Source organism: Misgurnus anguillicaudatus, chromosome 18 (genome assembly GCF_027580225.2).
Source record: "Misgurnus anguillicaudatus chromosome 18, ASM2758022v2, whole genome shotgun sequence".
Classification (NCBI taxonomy): Eukaryota; Metazoa; Chordata; class Actinopteri; order Cypriniformes; family Cobitidae; genus Misgurnus; species Misgurnus anguillicaudatus.
This window is the reverse complement of record NC_073354.2, coordinates 25,159,989-25,187,426: the sequence shown is the minus strand read 5'-3', so window position 1 is coordinate 25,187,426 and position 27,438 is coordinate 25,159,989. Positions and strand designations below refer to the sequence as shown.

General features: G+C 37.4%; 1 protein-coding gene across 5 annotated transcripts in view; it reads left to right on the top strand.

Annotated features, from left to right (window-relative positions):
• The window catches only part of rock2b (rho-associated, coiled-coil containing protein kinase 2b), a 45,706-nt gene that overhangs the window by 2,159 nt on the left and 16,109 nt on the right, over positions 1-27,438 (top strand). For all 5 annotated transcript variants that reach the window (XM_073856155.1, XM_073856154.1, XM_073856156.1 and 2 more), the window contains exons 2-19: positions 5,597-5,677; positions 7,461-7,561; positions 10,227-10,364; positions 10,845-11,105; positions 11,900-12,044; positions 12,122-12,260; positions 12,684-12,775; positions 16,611-16,773; positions 18,584-18,677; positions 19,178-19,266; positions 19,391-19,439; positions 22,393-22,532; positions 22,763-22,850; positions 23,253-23,499; positions 24,016-24,122; positions 24,214-24,373; positions 25,357-25,517; positions 25,637-25,821. In XM_073856155.1, the coding sequence (XP_073712256.1) occupies positions 5,597-5,677; positions 7,461-7,561; positions 10,227-10,364; positions 10,845-11,105; positions 11,900-12,044; positions 12,122-12,260; positions 12,684-12,775; positions 16,611-16,773; positions 18,584-18,677; positions 19,178-19,266; positions 19,391-19,439; positions 22,393-22,532; positions 22,763-22,850; positions 23,253-23,499; positions 24,016-24,122; positions 24,214-24,373; positions 25,357-25,517; positions 25,637-25,821 (2,440 nt within the window). The remainder of the gene's footprint in view (positions 1-5,596; positions 5,678-7,460; positions 7,562-10,226; positions 10,365-10,844; positions 11,106-11,899; positions 12,045-12,121; positions 12,261-12,683; positions 12,776-16,610; positions 16,774-18,583; positions 18,678-19,177; positions 19,267-19,390; positions 19,440-22,392; positions 22,533-22,762; positions 22,851-23,252; positions 23,500-24,015; positions 24,123-24,213; positions 24,374-25,356; positions 25,518-25,636; positions 25,822-27,438) is intronic.

Genomic DNA, 27,438 nt, shown 5'->3' with positions numbered 1-27,438 from the left:
TCATTTGTAAAAGAAAACAATTAATATTTTGTGTCTTACTTAATGATTAATTAAAGGCGGAGTCCATGATGTTTGAAAGCCAGTGTTGATATTTGAAATCACCTAAACAAACACGCCCCTACCCCAATAGAATCTGGACCTTCTGTTGATAGACCCGCCCCACACATACGCAACCCGGCATTTGATTTGATTTGATTGGCTATAAGTGTGTTTTGGTAGTCGGTCCGTCTTCTTTTCCAAACCGTTTTTCAAACATCGTGGACTCCGCCTTTAATATGCTGCATATTATTATAAACATACAAATTATATAAATCAATGTTGAATCTCATTTGTTTTTGGATCTTGTGACTAGCTTTCATATGCATCACAAGAAAAAATAAGTTGTACACACTTGTGATGGCTTGAGAGTGTGTAAATTATGGGATAATTTTCATTTTATGTTTTTTTTAAAGGGACAGTGTACCTGAAACAGCCTACTACAGTACAGTATGTGCCTTACTTGAGGACACAGTGTGGACTGTTAATAGTTTTTGTTTTTTATTGGTGAGATTTTAACTAGCTGCCTTCAGTTTTTTTACCTTAAAATGTAGGCACTATACACCACATCGTGTTTGTGTTTTGGTGTGATATTCCTGAGCAGATAGGAAGACCACTAATAAAAATGTAAATACCCCATAAAATTAAAATGTTGTACTGTTGCTCAAAAATGTATAGCTTTTAATGCACTGTAAGTTGCTTTGGATAAAAGTTTTCTGTTTTATGGCCCATGGAAAGCCCTGACTTAATCCCTGCGGGTGATTCTCGTGAAATCCAGATTTAGAAGGTGTCCAGCTTCAGATTTTTTTAAAAAGCACATATAAGATTAACGTCTGAACTTACTATAACCATTATTTTTTAGAGGATTTAAAAAATATTTCCTATAGAATTATTTAAATTTTTTAGATTATCATCATGATAAAAAATTATCATTACCGCAACATATTACATTGAATATATGCATTTACAAAGTCATGTTTCGGTAATGAGAACTAAAATGTTGTCTAGGTACTATGACAAACAAAATTTTAACTTTTATCTGGAGAGAAAAAATAAGAACTGCTTACCATCTTGAGTGTCACAGTCATATATGTCCCTTCCAACATTTTTTTTTTTTGAAAATGTTAGTTCCTTGAGGGCTTAAACAATGATTGAAAATTGTTGCGGAGGATGAGAAAATTGGTCTTGGACACATTTATATTCCTTGTTATTGTCTCTACTTTTACCAATGATCACCAAATACCACATGTTTCTTTACTGTAAATATTTATAGTATAACATGCACTGAAGCTTTTTATTTTTTTAGATATTTTAATTATAAATATTTCCATGTCAAAGAACCAAAATCCAGTCATGGACACATTGCGGTAATGAACATTTTCCCCTTAAATCTGGAAAAAACAACAAAATTGGTTTGTATGTCATTTGAAATCAAGTGAAAAATAGTACATGAAGAGATGTTTGTAACTGTATGCTGCTTATTTTGATACTCTTACTTTGCATTTACTTTTTTTATGAAAATGTTTCATGACACCTCATAAGTCTAATTTCGCAAGAATCACCCCTGCACGTTTACATAGAAACATCCATTCACCACTTCAACTGCTTAGCCATGCATACCAAGTCAGCATAGTAACTTTGTCGAACGACGCCTGTGGTTCATTCCTCCTTAATCCAGTGGATTACATCTTTTCTTATATTGACTGTCATCAATCATTGATGTTCTTAAAGGGATAGTTCACCCAAAATGAAAATTGTCGTCATCATTCATGTTGTTACAAAACTGTATAAGTTATTTGTTCTGATTACCACAAAGGAAGATATTTTGAGGAATGTTTGTAACCAATCCTATCATGAGCCACATTCACTTCCATAGTATCATGGTAGTCATAGGGGCTCATGATCAGTTTGGTTTCAAATATACCTCAAAATATCTTCCCTTGTGGTCATCAGAACAAGGAAATTTATAGAGGTTTGTAGCAACATGAGAGTGAATAAATGATGACAGAATTTTCATAATTGGGTGAAGTGTTTTAGTGTAGTATTAATGATATAACTCAACTCCTTTGTTCCCAGTGTAACATTTGCATCATGGACACTTTCATATTGAGTCTCATGACTTATTGAATACAGAATCATATTGTCCTCTCTCATGTTATCCAGGGATATGCTATACAGGAAGCTTAGTTCACATCCTGCAATTCAGAAGAGAGATAGCTGGCTCCAGTCCACAAAGTACTCACTCAATACTTCCTACGAAAAGTAAACCATATTGTCGTCTGCACAAGAAAAACAGGATTCTGTCATTGTTGATTGTATGCGTGTGTTTTTGTGTGCACATGATAGAGAGAAACAATGAACGGGACAAACAGATATGAGTTACAGAATAACACTTTGTGTGTTATGTCTGCAGCAATTACGTCTGATTTTTGTTTTGTTTTCTTCATTGGGGAATCATTCTCACACTTCTAATTTTTTTATTTATGTTGACAAGCTGCAGTAACTGTATTGGTAAAGCATTGAGTTAGCAACACAAAGGTCATGGGTTCGAACCTCAGGGAAAACCACATTCTGATAAACAAAAATGTACAAATTAAAAGTACGACGCTTTGGATAAAACATGCAAAAAGCATGAATGTAAATGTAGATATCCTAACTTGATGTATTTTAATCAGTAGTAGAGTTCACAGCAACAGTGTTCAGTCCATCACACAAACCCATAAAATAAAAAATAAAAATTATTTTACAGGGATCATTCACATTACGCATTCAAAGCGACTTGCAGTGCATTCATGCTATACGTTTTCTTAGTTTTTATAACTACAGGCACACTAAGGCCCTTTCCCAAATGCTGCATTTCACAGCTGTGTGTTTATGTCCACAAAACCGTAGGGTGTCCCATTTGTCATTTTTTAGGTTTCAAAAGGGTGCTCATGGGCGCCCCCCTGTCTGTCAATATTTGCCCTTTATGCACACGTTTCCAAACTTCACAGCAGGCTTTTCCCTGACATCCGAGCAGAGTTACGTCATGAAAGTGCGGACTTCTAGGAAGACCATGTGTGTTTAGGGTGCCCTTTGGGACTACGACAGGACCAAAAATACTACTGACTCATTGTTGTGCACAACACAGATTTTGATCCAATCAGATGCTCTCTGGGAAAGTATATCCCACCCCCATTATTATTTTCTAGTGTACAAGTTTTGTCAACTTGCTTACGGGATTAGTTATCTAGTTGTTTCTGTCTTATATGGCTGGAGCAAAACACCCCTGTTAATGTTTTATGTAGTGTCACTAAGTTTAAACTGACGTTGTGTGCATGGGTAAAGGGAAGTGTCTGGGTGGGTAATGTTAGAAGGAAGGGCTCAGGCTGTACGCTATGTGTGCAGCAGCTGCTGGTTTTGATGTATTATTAGCTTTGCAGCGTCACTATTTGTAACACAGTGGGTATGTATAGACTTTCCATGACCATCTAGTTTCATTTTAGCACCTACATCCCACAGGTATTAATAGGAATTCAGTTCACATTCAAGTTAATACTCTTGAATGACAAGAGACAACCTCTATAAGAACTATACAGTCCTTAGTCCATTCATAAATCTCACCATTGGTTTATATCCAATGTTACAAAGATACAACAGAACAGTCTGTCAGAGAGAGCTTTAGTTCTGGCATTAAATAGAGTCACTAAATCTCTTAAAGGATTAGTCTATTTAAAAAAATAATTTACTCACCACCATGTCATCCAAAATGTTGATGTCTTTCTTTGTTCAGTCGAGAAGAAATTATGTTTTTTGAGGAAAGCATTCCAGGATTTTTTCTCATTTTAATGGACTTTAATGGACCCCAACGCTTCCGTGACTTCTTGAGGTGATGACGCAATTACGTGAGGTCGCGCTAGCGGCGTGTCACAGAACCGGAGGAAGACGGGAAGTTGTGGTTTAAAAGTGCATATTTTTATTTTTCTTGCCAAAAATGACAATTGTTTTGCTAGATAAGATCCTTATGCCTCATTTGAGAGTCCTTTGAAACTGCAATTTTAAACTGCATTAAAACTGTTAAGTGTTGGGGTCCGTTAAAGTCCATTAAAATGAGAAAAATCCTGGAGTTTTTCCTTAAAAAACATAATTTCTACTCCAATGAACAAAGAAAGACATCAACATTTTGGATGACATGGTGGTGAGTAAATTATCTGGAGTTTTTTTAAGAAAATGGACTAATCCTTTAAGACTGTGTTTCATAGCTACAGCTATCACACTACAAAATGAAAAGGATTTATTATTTTATAAGATTTATAAGAATTTTGTTTTGTTTTCAAGTCAAAATATAATTTTTTTTAAAATCGAGATCAATTTACTTAAGAATAGAGCTGGGCGAAACAGTCCAAAAGTCATATTTTGTGAATTTTTGAATGACGATCTCTGTATTTCCTACAAAGTGAAATAAATGTTTACATGAAAGTCAAAGCCTTGTGTGAGATCTAACAATCACTTTTATTAAATCATCATATGATGAAAATAAAAACAAGGTTACATCTGACCTGATGAAAACAAGGTTACATCTGACCTCAGTGTGCATTTGAGGCAAGCTTTTGTTGCAAAAAAGGAGGAGTCATATCAGACCATACCGATATAAATGGTATTGTCTCTTATCCCATATCCTGCTGGGAAAAACAAAACTCGATATACCGCCCAGGTTGAGAAGCAATTGACTTAAGATAATAAGTCTTGTTTTCTGACCAAAACAGTTTGTGCTTAAAACAAAAAATCTGCCAATGGGATAAGAAAACTAAACTTGAATTAAGTTTTACTTCTTTATTAAGTACTTAATTCAAGTTTATTTTTCCAACCCTTATAGCAGATTGTTTATTGTTTTAAGCATAAACTCACCCAATTTTTTATCTTTTGCTTCACAAGTAAATGTATCTTAAAAGTGCACTGTGTTACTTTTAGGAGGATCTCTTGACAGAAATGCATTATAATAATCATAACAAAATTTTCAGTGGTGTATAATGAATGTTTTTCTTGTGGCGTCTACCGTAGATTTTCTATGCGTTTCAAAATTCACAATCTCATCATTAGATGACATTAAAGTCTAAACACAGCTCCTTTAATTTAGGAAATTTACTGGAAAACAAGACCAAAATACTTAAAGGTGCAGTGTGTAAATTTTAGCGGCATCTAGTGGTGAGGTTGCGAATTGCAACCAACGGCTCAGTTTACTGCTCACCCCTCACTTTTGAAACACATAGAGAGGCTACGGTAGCCGCCACTGGACAAGCATGTCATCGTCGGAGACAACTTGATAAAAAAATGTTGTCTGTTAAGGGCTTTTGTAGAAACATGGTGGCCCAAAATGGTGACTTCCATGTAAGGGGACCCTCGGTGTATGTAGATAAAAAAGTCTCATTCTAAGGTAATAAACACCTTTGAATATTATTTTGCATTTGTGTCAAGAGATCCTTTAAAAAATTACACACTGCACCTTTAAAAATAAATCCATTTCTGCAGGCCAAATATGAGTTCACACTATATATTGTTAATGTGATTATTTTTTTCCTGGACTCAATAACTGCTCTCGCTCTTGATCTGAATCATCCTGCGCTAAGAAAGAACAAAAACATTGATGCCTTCCTCAACAGATGTGAGTGTAAAAAAGAAGTGTTACTTTGCATACTGTGTGTGATACTGTATATGTGAAAAGGTGTTGGCCCCCTTCCTGATTTGATTTTCATGTTTATCACACCTTAATGTTGTTTTAGATCAAACAAATTTCAATATTAATAAAAGATAACACATATAAACACAACATGCAGTTTTTTTTAAAAGAAAGGTTTTTATTATGAAGGGAAAACAAAATCCAAACACACACGGCCCTGTGTAAAAAAAGTGCTTGCCCTTTAAACTGAATAACTGGTTGGGCCACAACCACTACAATGAAGCATTTGCGTTACACTTGCAATGAGTCTGTTACAGCGCTGTGGAGGAATTTTGGCCAACTCACCTTTGCAAAATTGTTGTAATTCTGGCCTTTTTAAGGTCATGCCACAGCATCTCAAAAGGATTGAGGTCAGGAGTTTGACTAGTCCAAGTCTTCATTTTGTTTTTCTTCAGCCATTCAGTGGTGGACTTGCTGGTGTGTTTTGGATCATTGTCCTGCTGCATAACCCAAGTTCGCTTAAGCTTGAGGTCAAGAACATTGTCCTTCAGGATTTTTGGTAGACAGCAGTATTCATGATTCCATTAATCACAGCAAGTCTTCCAGGTCCGGAAGCAGCAAAACAGCCCCAGACCATTACGATACTACCACCATATTTTACTGTTGGTATGATGTTCTTTTTCTGAAATGCCAGACGTAATGGGAGACACACCTTCCAAAAAGTTCAACATTTGTCTTGTCAGTCCACAGAGTATTTTCCCCAAAGTCTTGGGGATTATCAAGATGTTTTCTGGCAAAACTGGGATGGGTCTTTGTTCTTTTTGCTCAGCAGCGGTTTTCGTCTTGGAACTCTTCCATGCAGGCCATTTTTGCACAGTCTCTTTCTTATGTTGGAGTCATGAACACTGACCTTACCTGAGGCAAGTGAGGCCTGCACTTCTTTGGATGTTGTTGTGGGGTCTTTTGTGACCCTTTTGGATAAGTCGTTGCTACGCTCCTGGGGTAATTTTGGTCGGCTGGCCACTCCTGGGAAGGTTCACCACTGTTCCATGTTTTCGCCATTTGTGGATAACGGCTCTCAATGTGGTCCGTTGTAGTCCCAAAGCTTTAGAAATGGCTTTATAACCTTTTCCAGACTGATAGATCTCAATTACTTTCTTTCTCATTTGTTTCTGAATGTTTTCTCCAACCATCATCGACAACTGGATCCCTTTATTGTGGTGCACCAACATCCTCGGCTACATCGTGTCCACTTTCGCTTTCATCAAAGCTTATCTGTTTCCCACCAATCCAGAGGACTGTAAATTCACAGGCAACGTCTTCTACAATTACATGATGGGAATTGAGTTTAACCCACGTATAGGAAAATGGTTCGACTTTAAGCTTTTCTTCAACAGGTGGCCAGGGATCCTAGCGTGAACTCTTATCAACCTGTTCTATGCTGCTAAACAGCAGAAGCTGTATATATAAAAACTGCATATTGGTTTACTTGTGTTATTTTTTGATTTGATATTTATATTTGTTTGATGATCTGAAACATTAAAGTGCGACAAACATAAAAAAAATCAGGAAGTGGGTCAACACTTTTTTCACACCATTGTGTGTGTGTATGTATGTATATACACACACACATACATACATGCATACTTATATATACACACATGCATGCACGCACACACACATACACAGGATTAATTCACATTGATATAATATTATTAAATGTTTGTTGTTTATCATGCATTTGTGTAATATTTGCATGTATCTGTAGATGAAAAGGCCGTCGGCCGCCTCAGAGAACTTCAGGTGAGACTGGATGATTTTGAAAGAGTAAAGCTGATCGGTCGAGGAGCTTTTGGTGCCGTTCAGCTGGTGAGTATGTGCCTGGAGGAGTATGCGTGTAAGTCTGTTATCTGTTTGTCCTCAGGTGAAGCCTTTTGTCTGTGTGTTAATGCTTGTAAGGCTTGTACACACTTGTCCTGACTGCTCTTACTTACCAGGAAATGCAGAGAGCACAGCGTTTTGGATTATATACAGACGCCATTGTTTTATTTGGCTACAGGAAGTGTTAACTGTTACTTACACAATGAATTATTCAAAAAACTTTATCTAAAAGATATTTTTGTCTAATATGAAAGGGGTGTTGAGTTCGCATATACAGAACTGATGAGTGCAAAAACAGGTTGAATGCTGTGAAAGCATATTGCGGTAAAAATTCAAATGAGATTGCAAATTCAGTTAGTATTTGCATTTTTACATACTGTACCCATCAGCTGCTGACTTTATTATAAGTCCCTTACAAAGACTGTTTCCTCATGTTTGTCCAAAGGCTTTGAGGCTATTTAAAAAAAACATCTACATACCTAAAAAGACAAGTAAACTTATTTTATTAAGAACTAAAGTAAAAAGTAAGCTTTTATGTTTGTGTAAAGTCAATGTTCATTAAAGAGCCCCTTAGCATTTTAACGTTGCTAAAAAGAAAATCATTTTGTGTATATGGTGTAATACAATGTGTTTGCGTGGTTTATAGTTAAAGAATTTCGTACATTGTTGCTCCTCTATGCCTCGCCGTTCTAATACGCATCGATTTGTACAAAGCTCATCGTTCTGAAAAGGGCTGCGTGCTCTGATTGGCCAGCTATGCAGTGCGTTGTGATTGGCCAAAAACCTCAAACGAGTGCCGGAAATGTGGCGCTCCTTACCATATTGGGAAGATCAGCTCCAAACAGGAGGTAAAATCGTCTTTACTACCTTATCAATTCGAGCCGAATCTGATCCAGAAAATGACCAAGCTGATCGATTGACTTTGCAGAACGTAACAGATTGGTAAGGTAAGGACACTAAAACATTAAACTATTTGTGACTGTAGAAACGACAACTGACAAGGTCTACTCTGCACTTCACAAAACTCGTGTTTGAATAGTCAGTAACTTTAATTAGGAAAACATAGACTACTTACAGGCTGTGAGTCAGAAGCGGGCCGAATTATGATAATATTCATCATGTCCATGTCAGCTGGGTGCAGAAGTAAACTGTTACCTACAATCCTTGCGTTTTTTGTAGTCTATGAAAAGAGATTTAAGTTAAAGACGATAACTCACGTCATCGCAGACTTTGGGATTCGTTTCTTTGCAGATCGTTAACATGTACTAACACACTTACGCACCAAAAGAAATGTAAAATCATGAAACGGAAAATAGGGGCTCTTTAAATAACAATTTTCATCTATATGGCTTTACACTGCTTTTAAACTGTTACCCATTTAAATTTAAAAGTTGTTGGTAAGAAACTTGTTTTGAATTGCCTAGGGCTGCCTAATGATTAGTCACGACTATTCATTTGCAGAATAAAAGTTTTTGTTTACATAATTATAATACACTGTACATCGACCAGATATTATGTATATATAAATACAAATACATGTATGTTTAATTAAAAAATATATATATTGATATAATAAATATTTATATTGATATATTATATAAATTATATGTAAATATACAAATGTTTATATACATCCAAATAATTCTTCAATATATTATAAATGCATGTGTGTGCATTTATATAAACACATAATTATTATACACATTATACACACATTTAAAGGAACACGCCCAAATTTTGGGAGTTTGGCTTGTTCACCGTGTCCCCCACAGTTGGATGGGTCCATGCATGCCTTTCTCATCTCCGTGCCTGCTGTTGCTCTGTCTGGCGCAGCCCCCGCTAGCTTAGCTTAGCACAAAGACTGAAAGTGAATGGCTCCAGCTTGCAAACTGCTCCCAATAAGTGACAAAATAACGTGAACATTTTCCTATTTATGTGTTGTGGTTTGTATAGTCACAACGTGTACAAATAACAAGGTGATATGAGACACAGATCTTTTAACAGTATACATACTGGGAACTATATTCTCAGAAAGCACGGCACTGCTACTTGGGCGGAGTGATTTGCTCGCAGCACCCAAGAAGCCCCTTGGTGAGGAGTAGAGAGTTCGATCAGAGTTGTGCAAATCACTCCGCCCAAGTATCAGTGCTTCGTCTTCTGAGAATATACTTCCCAGTATATATACTGTTAAAAGATCGCTCATATGACCTTGTTATTTGTACACGGTGTGACTATACAAACCACAACACATAAATAGGAAAATGTTCGTGTTATTTTGTCACTTATTGGGAGCAGTATGCTAGCTGAAGCTATTCACTTCCAGTCTTTGTGCTAAGCTAAGCTAGCAAGGACTGCGAAAGACAGAGTTACAGCACGCACGGAGATGAGAAAGGTATGTATGGACTTATCTAACTCTGGGGGATACGGTGAATAAGCTAAATTCCCAAAATGGGGGCGTGTTCCTTTAATATGTAAACAAAAACTTTTATTTGCAAACGTTCTAAAATTGCCACCAAGCTACAGAACAGTTGTGTTCAATTATACACCTGTTTATATATGACTATTTTATATGATTATTTAATAGAAAGATAAATGTAACTAAATGTGGTGCACTTCAATAATGCCTGTTATATGAATGTTTATGATGTTGTAGGTACGACACAAGGGGTCTCAGCAGGTGTACGCCATGAAACAGCTCAGCAAGTTTGAGATGGTCAAACGCTCTGACTCCGCCTTCTTCTGGGAGGAGCGTGACATCATGGCATTCTCCAGGAGTCCATGGATTGTGCAGGTAGGATTGCCTCCTAATATGACTGCAGATGTTCTTGAGGTGGATGATGCAATGTTTTATTGTGCATTGTTTAAAATTCTGGATATTTAGACAATAGTAGTCCATTATAAATAGGGCTGTGCAAAAAAAATTTGATACAGATAACTATCGTGATAATTTCCCCCCCACAATAGTGTATAAATATTTCAATCTTTAGTATCGATAAAAAAAAAAACTCTTGTGTGCATCAAATGACCTCATCTGCCGCTGCTGTAGTTGTCACTGTCCTGGCAGAAAATTTGAAAACACCTGCAGCTTTAAAATAAAAGTAAAATAAAGTAAAATGGCTTTAAAATGAAATATATATATATTTTTTTGGTTAACATTTTTGATAAAAAAAAAGAGTATTGCAATGTATCGTACCGTGAGGCTCTTGCCAATACCCAGCCCTAATTATAAACTTAAATATTCACCTCATTTTCTTTCTGCCCACACATTTAGCTGTGCTGTGCGTTTCAAGATGAGAAGTATCTCTATCTGGTGATGGAGTTCATGCCGGGTGGAGATCTGGTGACTCTGACCAGCAACTATGAAATCCCAGAGGAGTGGGCTCGATTTTACACTGCTGAAGTAGTGCTTGCTCTGGACGCTATTCATTCTCTGGGCTTCATCCACAGAGACATCAAACCAGACAACATGCTGCTAGACCGCAACGGACACCTCAAACTTGCTGATTTTGGAACATGCATGAAGATGGATTCGGTGTGTACCGATTTGTTTGAGAGGCAACATCTCTATTTGGGTCCGATTAAAAAGGAATGTTCACACAAATCTGTCATTTACTGTATGAAGTTCTTAATCTGTTGAGAACACAAAAGAAGATATTTTGATAAATGATTGTAATCACACAATTGGTACCATGCATAGTAAGAAAAACAAATACCGTAGAAGTCAATGGGTACCGTCAACTGTTTGCTTACCATTTTTTTGTCAAAAGATCTGTATTCAACAGAATAATGAAACTCATTTAGGTTTAGGAAAACATGAGGGTGAGTAAATAATGACAGACATTTCATTTTTCGGTGAACTGTCTTTTTAAAGTGTGTACTGTAGTATCTTGAAAATTGTTAGGCAAAGTTGTCTGTATAGTAGCTGTACGGATTCGTAAAGCGAGAATCCAATTCATACATGCAATTGCCCATAACCCCCTCCGATTTTTTTTTTTTTTAAATGCGTTGTAGTATTTTCTTATATTGCCAATGCCATGCTACATTACATGCTACACTCATATGCCATACTTTGCACATACCACACTCAATACATCAGTACCCAAAATAAATATTTTCTCAATCACCAGTGAAGTACGTCTAGTGCACAAGTTATAGTTAGAAACTCTTATGCATTGAGAATTATGTTAACACTGCCATCTAGTGGAGATGTTTTAACGTACAGTTTAGGTCATATGGTGGTTTATGTTACTGTATAAACAATGAATGACATTTCCTGTGTACGCATAAATATTTATGTATGTTTATCTATCTGTATGTTTGTTTAAGTCTGGTATGGTCCGCTGTGACACCGCTGTTGGGACTCCTGATTACATTTCACCTGAAGTTTTGATGTCACAAGGAGGCACCGGTTACTATGGTCGTGAGTGTGACTGGTGGTCTGTAGGCGTTTTCATCTATGAGCTGCTAGTTGGTAAGTAATACCGTACTTTTGTTTGTCCTCTTACTGTTTTTCTCCATCCACTAGATTTTTTTTGTAAATGTTGACAGGTGACACACCATTTTATGCCGAGTCCCTGGTTGGCACATATGGAAAGATCATGGATCATAAAAACAGATTAACCTTCCCAGATGACATCGAAATGTCAAGGGATGCCGAAGACCTCATCCGGGCTTTTCTGACTGACAGGTGACATTCTCATTCCTTTCATTTCTTTAAATGCAACATGCAAACTCAACTTTCTTTAACTCTTTTCTCATCTCACATGTGCACACATTCATGCGTTCATAAGCAGAAAAATAAAGAGGGGCTTTCTGTTTGTAATTCATGTGAGCAAAACACACAGACAAACACCCCTCCCATTGCATTCTGATGGCTGGAATGTCCCACACGTGGCAGCCCAAACTGCTGCACCCCTCGAATCCAGATGCTAGGATTGGGAGGGAACAACTGTTTTTCTGATCTTTTTCTGTCTGTGTGTGTGTTTGTGCTCTTCCTAAACACAGCCGTGCCGTTTCCATCAGCCACTCGCTGTTGGATGTTTCACTCGCATGCACACGCCACTTAGCGGTTGTGTTTTTGTTTTGCTGACCAGTGTTTTACTATGTTCAGGGATGTGAGGCTTGGCCGGAATGGAGTGGAGGACATAAAGTGTCATCCCTTCTTCAAGAATGATCAGTGGACCTTCGACAACATACGAGATGGTAAGTCTGAGAGTGTGATTGTGTGGCTGGTCTGCGATCATGGCTTGTGAATGTCACTTTTTTTATAACTGAATAATATTAAATGACTTGTAACGTGCAATATAATCATGCAGTATTTGTCGAGAACATTCAAGTCTTGCATTGGTTATGCCAAAGTAATTTCCTTTTCAGTCAAATTGGGTCATTCATATCTGTTCATGTTTATGGACAGGGAGTCTTTATGGACAACTACTGTACATAACGGTGTCACTTTAAGTTACTCCCCAAAAAAGTAACTAATTGCATGGAAAGTAATACTTACAACTTTTTTTCCTGTGTTATATTTTGCTCAATCGTTCTATCTGCGATTTCTCATCACATTTTTTCTGCATTGCCCTCCTGGTTGTTACCCTGAGGGTGGAACCAGCATGTGGCCCGTATGCAGCTACTAATGACAGAAAAGCCACAAAACCACAGATTCTCCTCTCATCCTCCCTCACTCCAGCAGTGCCGTCGCTCACATACTCTCTTTTCACTGTCTATCCTGCTTTCTGCCGCCATAGTGACCTGTCATTAGTGGTGTTATCAAGGAGCATTTCGGGATACTGAGTAGAAACTGCTCAATTACATGCACCCAAGTCTCTTTATGATATGGTTTTGCAATATGGTAACATATCATTTTCCTTCACTTTCTAACTGTATAGAAAAAACAAAAAATTTGTTCGCAAATATAAATGTTGCCATATGATGACTGTACCACAGTGGAATGCAGTAATACATTTTTATTTAACATGTTACAGTTAGTTTGTATTTGTTCATATTAATTGATTAGCTAACGTGTGTTAACCAGTGTTGGGGAAAGTTACTTTTAAAAGTAATGCAGTACAATATTGAAGGCACACTGCGGAACTTTTTGGCCACTAGGGGGTGCTAGGCATGTATTTTTCACGTCTAGCGCCCCTAGAGGCCACAAGCGCCGCAGCAAAGGAAAAGAAGACAACTCTTTAGGTCACAAAGTGTGTCTTCCAGCATGCCATATGAATATAATTTCATGGGTTGTATTTTTTTCAAACGCCAAAAGATCGCGTAGCTCACGTTTACAAGCCAGTTGTAACGGTGGTCGCTTTGTTAAAGTTTATATAAAATTGCCTTAAAGGGGAATCAAACCCGGATCGCCCGTGCCTAAGGTCCATGACGCTACCACGGCACCTCAGTGTCACGTGATATAAGTAAGCAATAAGGTACGAAAGGCTGTGCTGTATCGTGAATAAGTAAAGCGGAAGCGGAGTGCCTGCAACCCCTTCAGCCGTTACTTATTCACGATACAGCACTTGCCTCGAGTACCTTATTGCTTTTATAAAACGGTTACCACACAATATTAAAGTAAAAGAAAAATTAGTGCAACTTTCATGAAGTTAAATCAATAAAAGCATTCCGTCCGCTAGAAAAAATAGTCCCTGACTGCGAACAACAACATGAAAGCTCAAATTAAAACAACAAACTGTTCTCAGACTTTGTCTCATTATATGTATATGTGTTGCTAAGGGTGTTGCTAAGGGCGCAGTGATATTAAATAGAACCGTTGGGTGAAGCGGTCATAGCAGTGTTTTATCATGAATAAAGCACACCTATTGACCAATCAGAATCAAGGATTGGAACTAACCGTTTTATAAATCTCTCTCTACACTTTCCAAATAGCCTCCAGTAAAATTCTCATAAAAAAATAGTGTTTGGGTGCCAGACAGGACTTATATATGCAAGCAATATAACATTACTTATTAGTCCAAAAGTATGACGGCCAAGTCAGCATCGGTCAGGAACCCCTCCTCCTCCTTTAGTTCACGCCAGCGAGCCAACGCTGGCCCAATATTGATCCTCATCCTTCCTTTTATTCTGTCATTCTCCCGTATTCTCTTTATGATCTCCTCCGAAAAAACCTTGGGTTTCTTTTTCTTAGTTGCTGCTTCGGCCATGACAAAAACATCAGGAAAATAAATAGTTGTGCTCTCACGTTCGAATTTGAGGAAGTGGAGGAAATGACGTATGCCGTAAAGCAGATTTTTGTAGTTCTTTTTGTGCTTGGGTTACTACCCGAAACCCCAAGTTTTAAAGTTAAAGCGATACAGACCCAGTCAGGCTATGCTGGACATGTCATTCAACCTATTTTAAGTCGATGTACCATCACAAGGGTCTTGAAAATATATTATGAAGGTTGAAAAACTACAAAGTGTCACTTTGTTACTCCCCAAAAAAGTAACTAATTGCGTTACTTGGTTACTTTTCATGGAAAGTAATACTTACATTACTTTTAAGTTACTTTTGTGTTACTTTTCTTACTTGGCTGAGGTTTGATCTCTTTCAGGCCTTGCAGGTGGCTTTTACGATTGAGAAGTTCTGTATTCAGAAATTTTCCATCGCAAAAATCTCCTTTTCTGCCTGAAACTGTTCCCGCTCAGCTGCTCACACATAAAGTGCATAAATCTACGTTAATACGTTCAGTTTAATGAAGTACATTGTTTTATTACATCGAATTAATTAAACTGAAACGTAACTCGCATTACTTTTTAAAAAATGTAACTCGAATATTAATATGTACATTTATAAAGTAATACGTTACTTTACTTGTTATTTCAGAAAAGTTATATTATTATGTAATGCGTTACCCCCAACACTGGTGCTAACAATGAACAATAAAACTCCTACAATATCTTTAAAATCAGATTTGAACAATAACCATGTTTTTTACTAAAAAAGGTTACTACCCTGTTTCTGTATAGCTTACTGATAAAGCATTGCTTTAGCAGCACAAAAACCCAGGGAATACACATACTGATAAAAATATATACCTACTTTGTAATGCACTGTAAGACACTTTGGATAAATTCGTCTGCTAAATGCGTAAATGTAAAATGTGAATGCAAAAATATCCATATTTTATTAAGGGTTTATTAAAGATAAATAAATGCATGTTAGTGCATTTTCATGTCAACTAATGCCTTTACTTATGTTATTTACAAGGCACTCTGGAATGCTTGATTGTGACTGATCAGTGGCGACATTCCAAGGTTTTTTATTCCCAGATAATAACTGCCGAACTAAAAATACAACTTCTCTCATCTGGGGACTGTGAGTCATCTTGACGGGTGCAATTTAATAATTCCAAATAAATCGAATATAAATATGCCTAACAACATGTTTGAGATTTTATTTAAAAATGATTCAACCAAATGGATGTTTGTCCAAATGCAAGCTAATAACATCAATAGTTTGTGTACCTACTGTATGTTTACTCATGTGACACATAGCCATGTTATAAGTGGAATGACTATACGGTCCTTAATTTAGGGTGGTACAAGACCCTTCCTCGTTGGGGTCCAGATCACACTTTTGGGATTTATTCTGTTATAACTACCAGCTGGCTGTACGTTACCCCTAACTTATCAAATACAACCTCATCGTAAAGTGTTACCACTTTTCCTTATTATACGTTTTTTATAGTAACATCAATTATAGTATAGTACTGCTGAAATTAATTTTTATTAAATTCCTTGAAAAACTTAAAGGTGTGGAGGTATCTATAGCTTTAAATGCAACCAGTCCCCTTTAAATGTCTGACACATGTTTTCTTAGAATGCATGCCCTCTACAGCAAGAGTGTGTTTTTGAGGTGTAAGTGATCGTCCAAAAAGTGTGCATAGTTGGAAGTGAGTGAGCAATGGCCAGCTTGGCAAGAAACACACGCCACTCCTACTCTCAGGACAGTGTTTGCTTTGTATGCTACCCACACTGAGCCTTTCATAGTCTCTCTCTCTCTCTCTCTCTCTCTCTCTCTCTCTCTCTCTCTCTCTCTCTCGCAGCCATGGCTCCAGTGGTGCCAGAGCTGAGCAGCGATATTGACACCAGTAACTTTGATGATGATATAAAGGATGATCCATTAGGCATCGAGACCTTCCCTCCTCCACGTGCCTTTGCAGGAAATCAGCTACCGTTTGTGGGCTTCACCTACTTCAGGGAGGACCAGTAAGTGTAAAATTATGTGTTTACATGCACTTAAAGTGGAAAGGTTGCTAAAATTGGTATATGGCATTATATTGCAATGTGACATAACAGACGCTTGTTGGATTCAAGGAGTTCCAGCACTTTCATTTGGACTTTAAACATTGTAAACCATTTTAACCAGCTGAAAAAGGCAATTTTATACTTTTGTCAAGGACTCAATAATCCACTCTGCTCGATACTGCTTGAGAACAGAACTACATTTTTTGCTTTTTGCATAATTGTTCCAGGCTTTTGTGATTACCTGGTAAGGTTTTCTTTTACATTTTTAGAGAGGTCTGCTGTAATGTTCATTTGTATACGCTTTGAGTTGTTTGATATGACGTAGTGCCATGCCACAGTTGGGTAAAATATGGACAAACTTTAGAAATGAATCTAGAAAATGTCTTATTTGACCCATCCGTATTTTTAAACAACTTTTTTGAAACATTGTACGTTTATTATTATAATTTATAGAGATTGTTATTTTTTAATAGATTTTAGATTTATTTTCTATAGATCTAGAATATTATCTTGCTGTAAACAATTTTACCTGAGCTTATGGGTTCCCACGAGTCCTTGAAATCCTTGAAAGTTTGTGAATCTAAAGGAAAAAATTAAAGGCCCTGGGAAGTTTTTGAAAATATACATACATAGATACAGGTCATTGAAAGTGCTTGAATCTATTTTATGCAAGAAAAAAATCCAGATTATTCCCTGTGTAGTGTAGGATAATATCATAAAAATTCTAGATTTTTTAAGCACACGTGCTAAACTGTTTGCTTTAAACGCTTCTGTATGCGAATGTTGATTCATACCAAAATGCTTTTTTGCATAGATGTGTTTGACAAATGAAAACATCTCGGGTTACGTAATTTGTTCCCTGAGAAGGGAACGAGACGCTGCTTCTCCCTTGCCATACTTCCTGTGTCCCTGTAACGCTGAATTTGGCAATATTTCAGATAGCGATATACTTCCTGACTCCCGCGTCTCCCTGTCTTTGTTGTTAAGCCTCACCATTTGTTGAATTTGATATACACATTCAAACGCACTTACCCCTGGAGGCGTCCCCAAAGTGTCACCGCAGTGACGCAGCGTGAGTTCCCTCGAAAGGTAACTGTAACAATGTATCTGAAAAGATAACTCGATGTAACCTTGCTCTCACTTGAAATGTGTCCCCACATTAAGTCCTTGAATTTGAGGGTATTGGACCTGGATCTAAGGTGTGGGAACCCTGTATAAAGAACAATGAGTTTTTTTTTAAGATTTTACTCATTTCCATGGTTATTTCCAGGTTTTCCATGACTGTGGAATTATTGTAAATGTATTCTGAGTTAGAGGAAAAGGAGATATCTATCTAAATGACAGGAAATTATATCGTCTGAGAAGGAAAGGGTTAAAACATTTAACATTTCAGACACCACAGCGCTGTTTGAGTTTACACAGGTATCTTGTTCTCTTACATACACAAACTCATAGATGAACAGTTAAGAGCTGTAATATTACAGCAAGCCTTTGTATAGACTGATAGATGTGAGCAGGAAATACAGTATTATTGCTCATTGCAGGGTATGGTTATGGTAACCGGGTATGAGTACTGCATTTGTTCCATCACAATTCCATCATTTTTCCCTCACACTTTCCCTGTTTCCTCTTTGCTCTCTAAGTTTCTCCAGTGTGACTGAGTAAAGCCACATGCGCTGCTGGCACAACTGAAGATGTTGAAGAGTTGCTTTGCCATCTTTCTAACTTGTGAAGCATTTAACATAACATTATATTTGTCTCTCTGTTTTAGGTTGTTAATCCACAAACAAAATGGTTCAGAGAAGGATTCTGAGATTTCTGATGATAAGTTCATAAAAAATGAGCATGGATTAAACCAGTCAAAGGTATACATCTGTGTGTGTGTGTGTGTGTGTGTGTGTGTGTGTGTGTGTGTGTGTGTGTGTGTGTGTGTGTGACTTTTCCCTGGTTCTCTGATCATAAGGGCACACTTAGGTCCTGTATTATGGTTTAGTTTCATTTGGGTCAGTAAAGGTTGCGCCTACACCAGACACTAATATGTCCCAGCCCCCTAAACTTAACTGAAATTGATCTAAATGTATTAAGAGGGCATTTTTTCCCTTTTGTGACATTTGGCAATGTCTTCAACTGGAAAACTGAATTGTAAATAAAAAGAAAAAGTTTTTCAGTCTGCATTGAGCAGATTTTTATCAAAGCAGAGACTGGCAAACAGTCCTCTTTTAATTTAAGGAAAAAGTATGAGACACAAAATTTTATTTTTAAAATAGTAGTATTATGGTTTTGTGCCATTACTCAATATAAATGGTATCCACATTTTGCTGTATTCAAACTGGTATGTTTTTTCTTTTTTTTTTTGCATTTTTAGTCCAATGATCTACAGAAAAAACTGACTAAGTTGGAGGAAAAAATCAAACATGAGTTACAAGCAAAGGAGGAACTGGAAATTAAATGCAGGTGTTAAAATTTAAACCATTAAATTAAACATTTGAACCAATTTAAATGGATGATTCATGACAAAGGCAAAAACATTTGAGTCCCTTGAATTAAAACAAATATAAACTTTGTGTTATCTCGACAGATCAGCAAATCAGCGACTGGAGAAGCTGTCCAAAGAGCTTGAAGAAGAGGTAAGCCACTGTTATAAAATCACTATGGTTTCTAATAAGAATTTAAAGTACTTTTTGTGACCCTGGATTACAAAAACAGTCAAAAGTCGCATGTGTATATTTGTAGCAATAGCCTGTTGGCTAAAATACATTTTAGCCAATACATTGCATTTTTTTCATTTGTCAAAATGAAAAAAAAATATTTTATGCTAAAAAATCATTAGGATATTAAGTAAAGCTCATGTTCTATGAAGGTATTTTGTATATTTTCTAACATTAATATATCAAAAATGTATTTATTAGTTGTAATATGTGTTGCTAAGGACTTATATTTGGACAAATTTAAAGACAATTTATCAAAATTTTGATTTTTTTGCAACCTCAGATGGTCAAATAGTTGCATCTCAGCCACATATTGGTCCTATACTAACAGACCATACATCAATGAAAAGCTTTCAGATTTATTTAGATTTTAGAAAGATTTATTCAGCTTTCAGATAATGTATAAGTATCATTTAAAATATTGACCTTTATGACTGGTTTTGTGACCCGGGTTTACATTTTAGTTCAAATAAGCAGTTTTACTTAAAGGAGTTTGACTCCTCTTTTCATTCTCAATGTTTCAGTGCATCTAATATGGCCTGTAATACCAGTGTGTTTTTTTTTATTTAATGTTCACATAACATGTGAAAGACCCTTGGTTTGAAACTGAAGTGCAGCTTTCCACAATTTCCAGAAGTCCCTTTAGACAAGTCACACCACTTGGTGGCCATCTTTGCAATGCCCCTGGGTAGCTATTTCAGCCATGCAGGACTAAAGACCTATCTGCTTCAATAGGAAAAGACAGATATCTCTAAAAGTGTGTGCAGTTAAACAAAATATTTTCGTCCAATAATTTAACCTGACATCAATTCTACCATAACTTTTGTTTCTTAACTCATTCCCTGCCAGCCTTTTTAAAAAAAGTTGCCTATCAGCATTTTTTGTGATTTTCACAAAAGATTCACAAAATGCCTTTCAGGAAATTTTTCTTGTATATATATATATAAACATACAATATATTCTAAATGAAGGAACAGACCCTCTGCTTTTAAACAAACAAAATGAAACAAAAAGTTTCATCCTATCTTCATTTGTTTTCCTTTCATAACCTCTCAAATATGGATTGGGTAGGTTTCTTCAAAAATACCAAAAGTTGAGCAAAATGCTGAAATAATTGCATGTTTGTAAAGGACTTTTGTTAGAGATCAGATTCAGAATGAAGATCGAAACAAACACAGATTTTACAATGTTGTAGAATTAGCTGATGCTTCAGTTTTTTAAAATTGGCTAAAAGTGCCATTTAGTGGATAGTAGCGGAATTATAGATTACTGTAAAAACTTGTCAGGAAAGCGTCATTGGCAGGGAAATGTTTTCTCTTAAAGCTCCCGTTCTGTCTGTGATTTTGAAGCTTTGATTGTGTTTATAGTGGGCAATATAACATGTGTTCATGTTTCACGTGTAAAAAAACACGTGTATTTTTCACACAATTTACTTATCTGTATAGCGCTGTTTTCACTGTCCTCAAAACAGGCTGATGTCTTGTTATGTGAAGTCCCTCCTTCAGAAATACGTATCGAGTTCTGATTGTGTAGTTTGTTTAGTGTGCTGTGATTCGATAGCAGCTTAGCAGAGGCGTTTGAGCCAAAGCTGGTGACTGACGTATTCCTGTGCGGAGTTTAGTCAACAAACTGTTTTAGTGACGTCATTAAAGCAGGAAGTAGAGAGCTGTAGTCCAAACCGGCCGTTCGTTGTAGGCTTTTAAAGAGGAATTCTATTGAAGAAAATATATCGCCTGGCAGTGAACTTTGAGCTTTATCATTTTACAGGTATTATTTATGCTATTATAGCAACATTACACACTAACTAGGGTGTAAAAAATGGTATCAGGAAGAACGTGACCTTTAATTGACAAGATAACTTGTCAATGCGGGGAAAGAGTTAAGTTCAAATTGCGCTAAAACACCTTTTTTTGAGGTCGTTTTAGCTACTGGTTGGCAAGCCCCTCATGCTACTCTGTATAGAGCCCCTTCTCCAGAGAATCTTTATTGATTGATGATTGTTTGATGATTTAAAGAATAATTCCGGTATTTAACACTTTGAGTCTCATTTCTGGTTTGTTTTGGATGAACTACAGTGATGGACACTGAAATTTTGACAATGGGTCGTGTCTTGACTTTTTGACTCATTTAGAAGCATCTCTTGACTGCGTCAGAATGGAAGTCAATGGCCATGCACAAACATGTCATTAAAACATACTTAACGTTCATTTTCAAAACTGTGCTACTCACCGAGTGGTTTGTGGTGTTCGTTGATGATTAAAAAGAAATATATTGGCGCAATGTATGATTTCAATCCGTGTTATTTGCTATAGTGGAACTATTTTTTCAGATACCTCACAACCGCGTTTATACTTCCGCTCTATATTTGAGTCTGAAGCGTTAGCACACTCCCGACCACTTGATGGCGACAACCACTTTACCGTACAAGGTCTTAATCATCAACGAACACCACGAACCACTTGGTGAGTAGCACAGTTTTGAAAATGAACGTTAAGTGTTGTTTTAATGACATGTTTGTGCATGGTCATTGACTTCCATTCTGAAGCAGTCAAGAAACACTTCTAAACGAGTCAAAAAGTCAAGACACGACCCATTGTCAACATTTCTGTGTCCATCACTGTAGTTCATCCAAAACAAACCAGAAATGAGACTCAAAGTGTTGAATGCCGGAATTATCCTTTAACTGGAAGGCGGGGTTTCCAATTGCAGGACGGCCACATTGAGTGTTGCATTGTCCTCCTATAGCAGTGCTCAATCTTGTTTCTTACATTCAATATATCCTTATAATTTTCCTTATGAGATCACTTAATGGTCTGTCACTGTTTAAATGCGTTTTTATAAAAACCCTCTCATTGTTTCTCTCTTCTTATAGGTGAACGCAAGACAAAATGCAGAAGAGGCTCTAAGGGATTTGGAGAGGGAGCAAGCTTTGCTGAAACACCAGCGTTCAGAAAGTGTAAGAAAAGCCGGACTTCAGACAGACAGAAAGCGTGCTCTTGAGAATGAGGTGAGGAACATTAACACTGAACATAGATGACTGCATTAACACACAGCACAGGGATCTGATCTGTTATTTAGACTTCATTAGACTTTATTTGTCATGCAATTGCATTTAACCCCATTGCCACAGCCAGCATCTACACGATTTGCTCAGTTCTAATCTCTAACATTTTCTTATATAGAAAGTATTAGTTCTGCTGTGCTAATGGTCTATATTTGGCATTTCTGTCCCGTGTAGTGAGTAGCCTGAAAGAGCAGCTAGCCGAGCTAAAGAAGAAGAACCAGAACTCTCATCTTTCCACCGAGAAGAACATTCACTTGGAGAGACAGGTTGGTCTATTTATCACACTTTATCATACACTTTAACCATAGTTACCAATAACTAATGTCTCGCCATGATGCAATATGTTTTGTTGGATTTAAGGAACACACCGACGTTTTGGGATTTTAGCTTATTCATCGTATCACCCAGAGTTAGATAAATGCATCTCCGTGTGTCCCGCAACTCTGACCGACGCACCCACAGCAAGCCCAGCTCAGCACAAATACCTGAACTAAATGGATCCAGCTAGCATAATGCTCCCAATAAGTGACAAAATAACAGTGAATAAGCTAAAGTCGGCGTGTTCCTTTAATACATTAACAAAGAACTATAAAATGACTAATATTAATTAAGAAACAAAAAATATAAAAAAAAAGAGATTCTAATGATATGAATTACCTTCTTTGTAGTTGGAGGAGGTAAATGCAAAACTTCTTGCAGAGGTGGAGGAATCAGAGCGTCTGAAGAAGGCCCAGGCTGAGGCACTCAGACAGTCCCAGCAGCTGGAGGTCTCTCTCAAAGAGCTTCAGGAGCGTCTGGCCCAGCTGGAGAACAGCAGACTGGGTCTGGAACAGGAGAAACAGACCCTACAAACCTCACTGGAGGTGGAGAAGCGAGAGAGAAGTCTCGGCTGTGAGACCATCAATGACTTACAAGGTCAGTGTGTGTTTTTGTGTCCCAGTGGTGCCAAAAACTTGAGAAAAAAGTCGGTGTAAGTGAGTAAACATCTACCACGCTTCTTAGAAGGAGATTGCGTTCAATTTTAGGAATCCCACTGTGTGTGTGTGTGTGTGTGTGTGTGTGTGTGTGTGTGTGTGTGAATGAGAGAGTAAAAGCAAATGTTTATATGCGAGTGAGTGAGTAGCGGCCAGGTTGTTGCTGAAAGACACACTGGGCTCTTGTCTGTTGGGCCGTGTTGTTTTGTTGGGGTGGAGCTGCCCGCAGAGAGTAAACATGAATAGAGCGTTATTTAAAGCCCCGTGGCAGGTAGCTGACGTTATTTCGCTGGACAGGGAAAATGGGCACGAGCGAAAAAATTTCTTCACTTCTGTGTCACATTTTGTCTACTGAAACAGAGTAGGTTAAATAAGAAACGTATGGTTTTTATGGTGTAAAGTTTTATTGACGTTGTAGTAAACCTGATTTCTTCACCCTTGTCTCTCTCTTTCTTAGGTCGAGTCTCTGGGTTGGAGGACGAGTTAAAGCACATGAAAAGTTCTCTTTCAAAGGCTGAATCAGAGAAAAGACAGTTACAAGAGGACTTTACTGCCCTGGAAAAGGTGCGAGTGTGTTAACAAGACTCTCTCAGCATCTATGTGTGGGTATGTCTATTTTTGTGAAACCCCGTTATTGTTGTCACTTCACCTACAGGAGAAAAGCAAACAGGAGATTGATCTCACCTTCAAACTGAAAGCTGTCCAGCAGAGTCTGGAGCAGGAGGAGGCGGAGCACAAAAACACCAAAGCCAAATTGGCAGACAACAACAAAATCAACCAATCCATCGAGGAGGCCAAGTCTGAGGCCCTCAAAGGTGCCAAGTTTTGCGCTACTTCTCTTAAAGGGACATTCCACTTTTTTTGAAAATATGCTTATTTTCCAGCTCTCCTAGAGTTGAACATTTGATTCTTGCTGTTTTGAAATCCATTCAGCTGATGTCTGGGTCTGGCGCTGGCACTTTTGGCATGGCTTGGCGCAATCCGTTGAATCGGATTGGACCATTAGCATCGCGCTGAAATATAGCCAAAGAGTTTCGATTTTTTTCCTATTTAAATCTTGACACTTCTGTAGTTACATTGTGTACTAAGAATGACAGAAAATGAAAAGCTGCGATTTTCTAGGCAGAACTATACTCTCAAACTGGCGTAATAATCAAGGATGTAACATGGCTGCAGCGGGCGCACCGATATTATGCACTGCCCGAAAATAGTCCCCTTTGTTACTTTCAATGGCTTATTTTCGGGCAGTGCGTAATATCACTACGCCTGCTGCAGCCATGTTACATCAGCAAAGTCCTTGATTATTATGCCAGAATGAGAGTATAGTTCCTAACCATATCTGCCTAGAAAATAACAACTTTTAAATTTCCGTCGGTCTAAGTACACGATGTAACTACAGAAGAGTCAAGTTTTAAATAGGAAGAATATCGAAACTCGTTTTTTTTAGCGCAATGCTAATGGTCTAATCAGATTCAATGGATTATGCTAAGCTATGCTTAAAGTGCTAGCACCAGAACCAGAGATCAGCTGAATGGATTCCAAAACGGTAAGAATTAAATGTTTAACTCTAGGGGAGCTGGAACATTAGTATATTTTCAAAAAAAGTGTAATGTCCCTTTAAAGTGTCTTAGCGTACCATGTTTCTGTATGAAAAAAATGTTGATATTTTTTTCCAAGATGACTTTGTGTTTAAGTTGAGTGAGTAAATGTTTCCGTACAACATGTAGTACAACCCTGTAGCTTTTTCTGGTGCAAAACTTGTTTCGGCTGGATTCGGTGACGCTGTGTGTGTGGACAGATATGGAACGTAAGCTGCTAGAAGAACGATCTGCAAAGCAACTGTTGGAAGGCAGACTGATGCAGCTGGAGAAGGAGAACTCTGTGTTAGACTGTGATTACAAACAAGCTAAAAATGAACTCCAGGAGCTTCGCTCGCTCAAAAAAACCCTCAATGAGGAGGTATACCTGCCTGTCTGTAGCTGTTATCTGTCTGACTGACAGATAATTTATTATTATATTATTATATATGATGCAATTGAAAAAAATATTTTATGTCAAGTTTTATGTGTATGCATCAGGTGGAGGTGCTAAATGTGCGCGTGCAGCAGGAGGCTCAGAAGAAGACTTTGTGTCAGGCTGATCTAAAGGTTCAAAGACAGGAGATCAGCACGCTCCGCTCCTCTGAGAAACAGCTTAAACAAGAAGTCAACAATCTGTTGGAGCTTAAACTTAGTCTGGAGAAACACAACGAGGACCTGCGCAGGTGAGTTACTCACTGGTTCATCTATTCATAATTATTAGTCACGTGACCTTATATGTCATCCACTCTTTTTCCAGGTGACTGCCACCATTTTAAGTACCTACCGAGTACTGTCTGTAGCTAGCTTGCTATGATTTACAGCATATTTTATATGCATTAGATTCATATAGCCATTAATATGATGCATTTACATATCATGTCATAGAAAAATAAGCCCATGTAAAACTTGTCAAAACTTGTTATTTTTTTAATCAAAAACAGCTTACATGAAAACAAAAACTGTAAATATATGATGAACATAACAATACAAACTAACTTTATCTGAATGCAGCTCCACAGTCCGGTGCAACTCTTTTATACAGTCTGGTATTTTTGCACCTCAATCGTGCTCCTTATCACCTTCTCCAAAACACTCTCAACACAAAAAAGTCATATGCAGTTGACGATCCACAGTGGGGATGTTTTAATATCTAACCTCTGAAGAGGTTTCTCAGCGGTTCTGTGAGAGACTAGCCGGCCCGCTATGCTACCAAAACAAAACATTTGGGTGCGCACGCATGTATCTGCATGTGTAAGATCAGAATTGCGCAAAAGTATATTTTGCTGACGTTAGTTGAATCCTTGTAATCATTTTGTGAGTGGTTTCTACCCCCATCAATCAAAGCTTTGCTGAATAGGCAATGGCTGGCTGCATTTTGGCTTTATCCAGTCAAAAGGGAAGGTGCGCAAAATGACACCTCGCTTACCCAATGTGCGCTTCCAGGACATTTTAACTTCTTAAACCTCATCTAATTGGACAAAACAGAAAAATAGGGTGGGATATTCATCGGAACAGTCTAACGAAGCAGGAAGAGATGCATTTTCAGTGATAAGAATCGATATTTGATAGAAAATAAACATGACCGATCATACTAACCATAAGTGCGCATGTAAACATAGAAGGATCTTGCGGGATTTTTCCCTGTTTTTCATTGTTTTGGATTAAAATGTGGGATGCATTTTAAAGAGTGGACCCTTACGTTGCAATGTATGCTGAAGTTTTTTGGATTTGTCAGAAATGATCAGAACTATATATGGTAAGATATCATGTGAGTACCGACAGTCATATATGTATGCGGTCCGTCTGCATTTCATTTAATCCTTTTCACTCCAGTGCATTGATGGCAAAAACAAGCTCAGAACATGAATTTTGAGTGTTTTAGCTTTCAAATAATGCAAAGTTTATGATTCAGTATTCAAGATGGCGGCAGACAAGTGTTTGAGAAGTGGGTGACGTCAGTGAGGAGACGTTGTTGACGTCATCTGATATGACGTCATCTGATATTCATTTATATAAGGTTTTAATGACTTATGCTGAGTCTGTGTATTTAAAATGAAATGGTTGCCACATAATAAAATGATTAAGGACACACAAAAATTTATTAAGATTTCTTTTATGGATAATCATTAAAAGCCATCCTTCTATTAGAAGATTTAATGTACATATAAATAGTATCAGAGCTTGTGGTATTCAACCGGTATTCATTTGGTTCGTGAAATGCTTACAGTGGCGTTTCTTGAGAAACAAAATGTTAATGCGCTGCATGTTGGACAAACGTAAAGATTTATTATCTAAGAGTA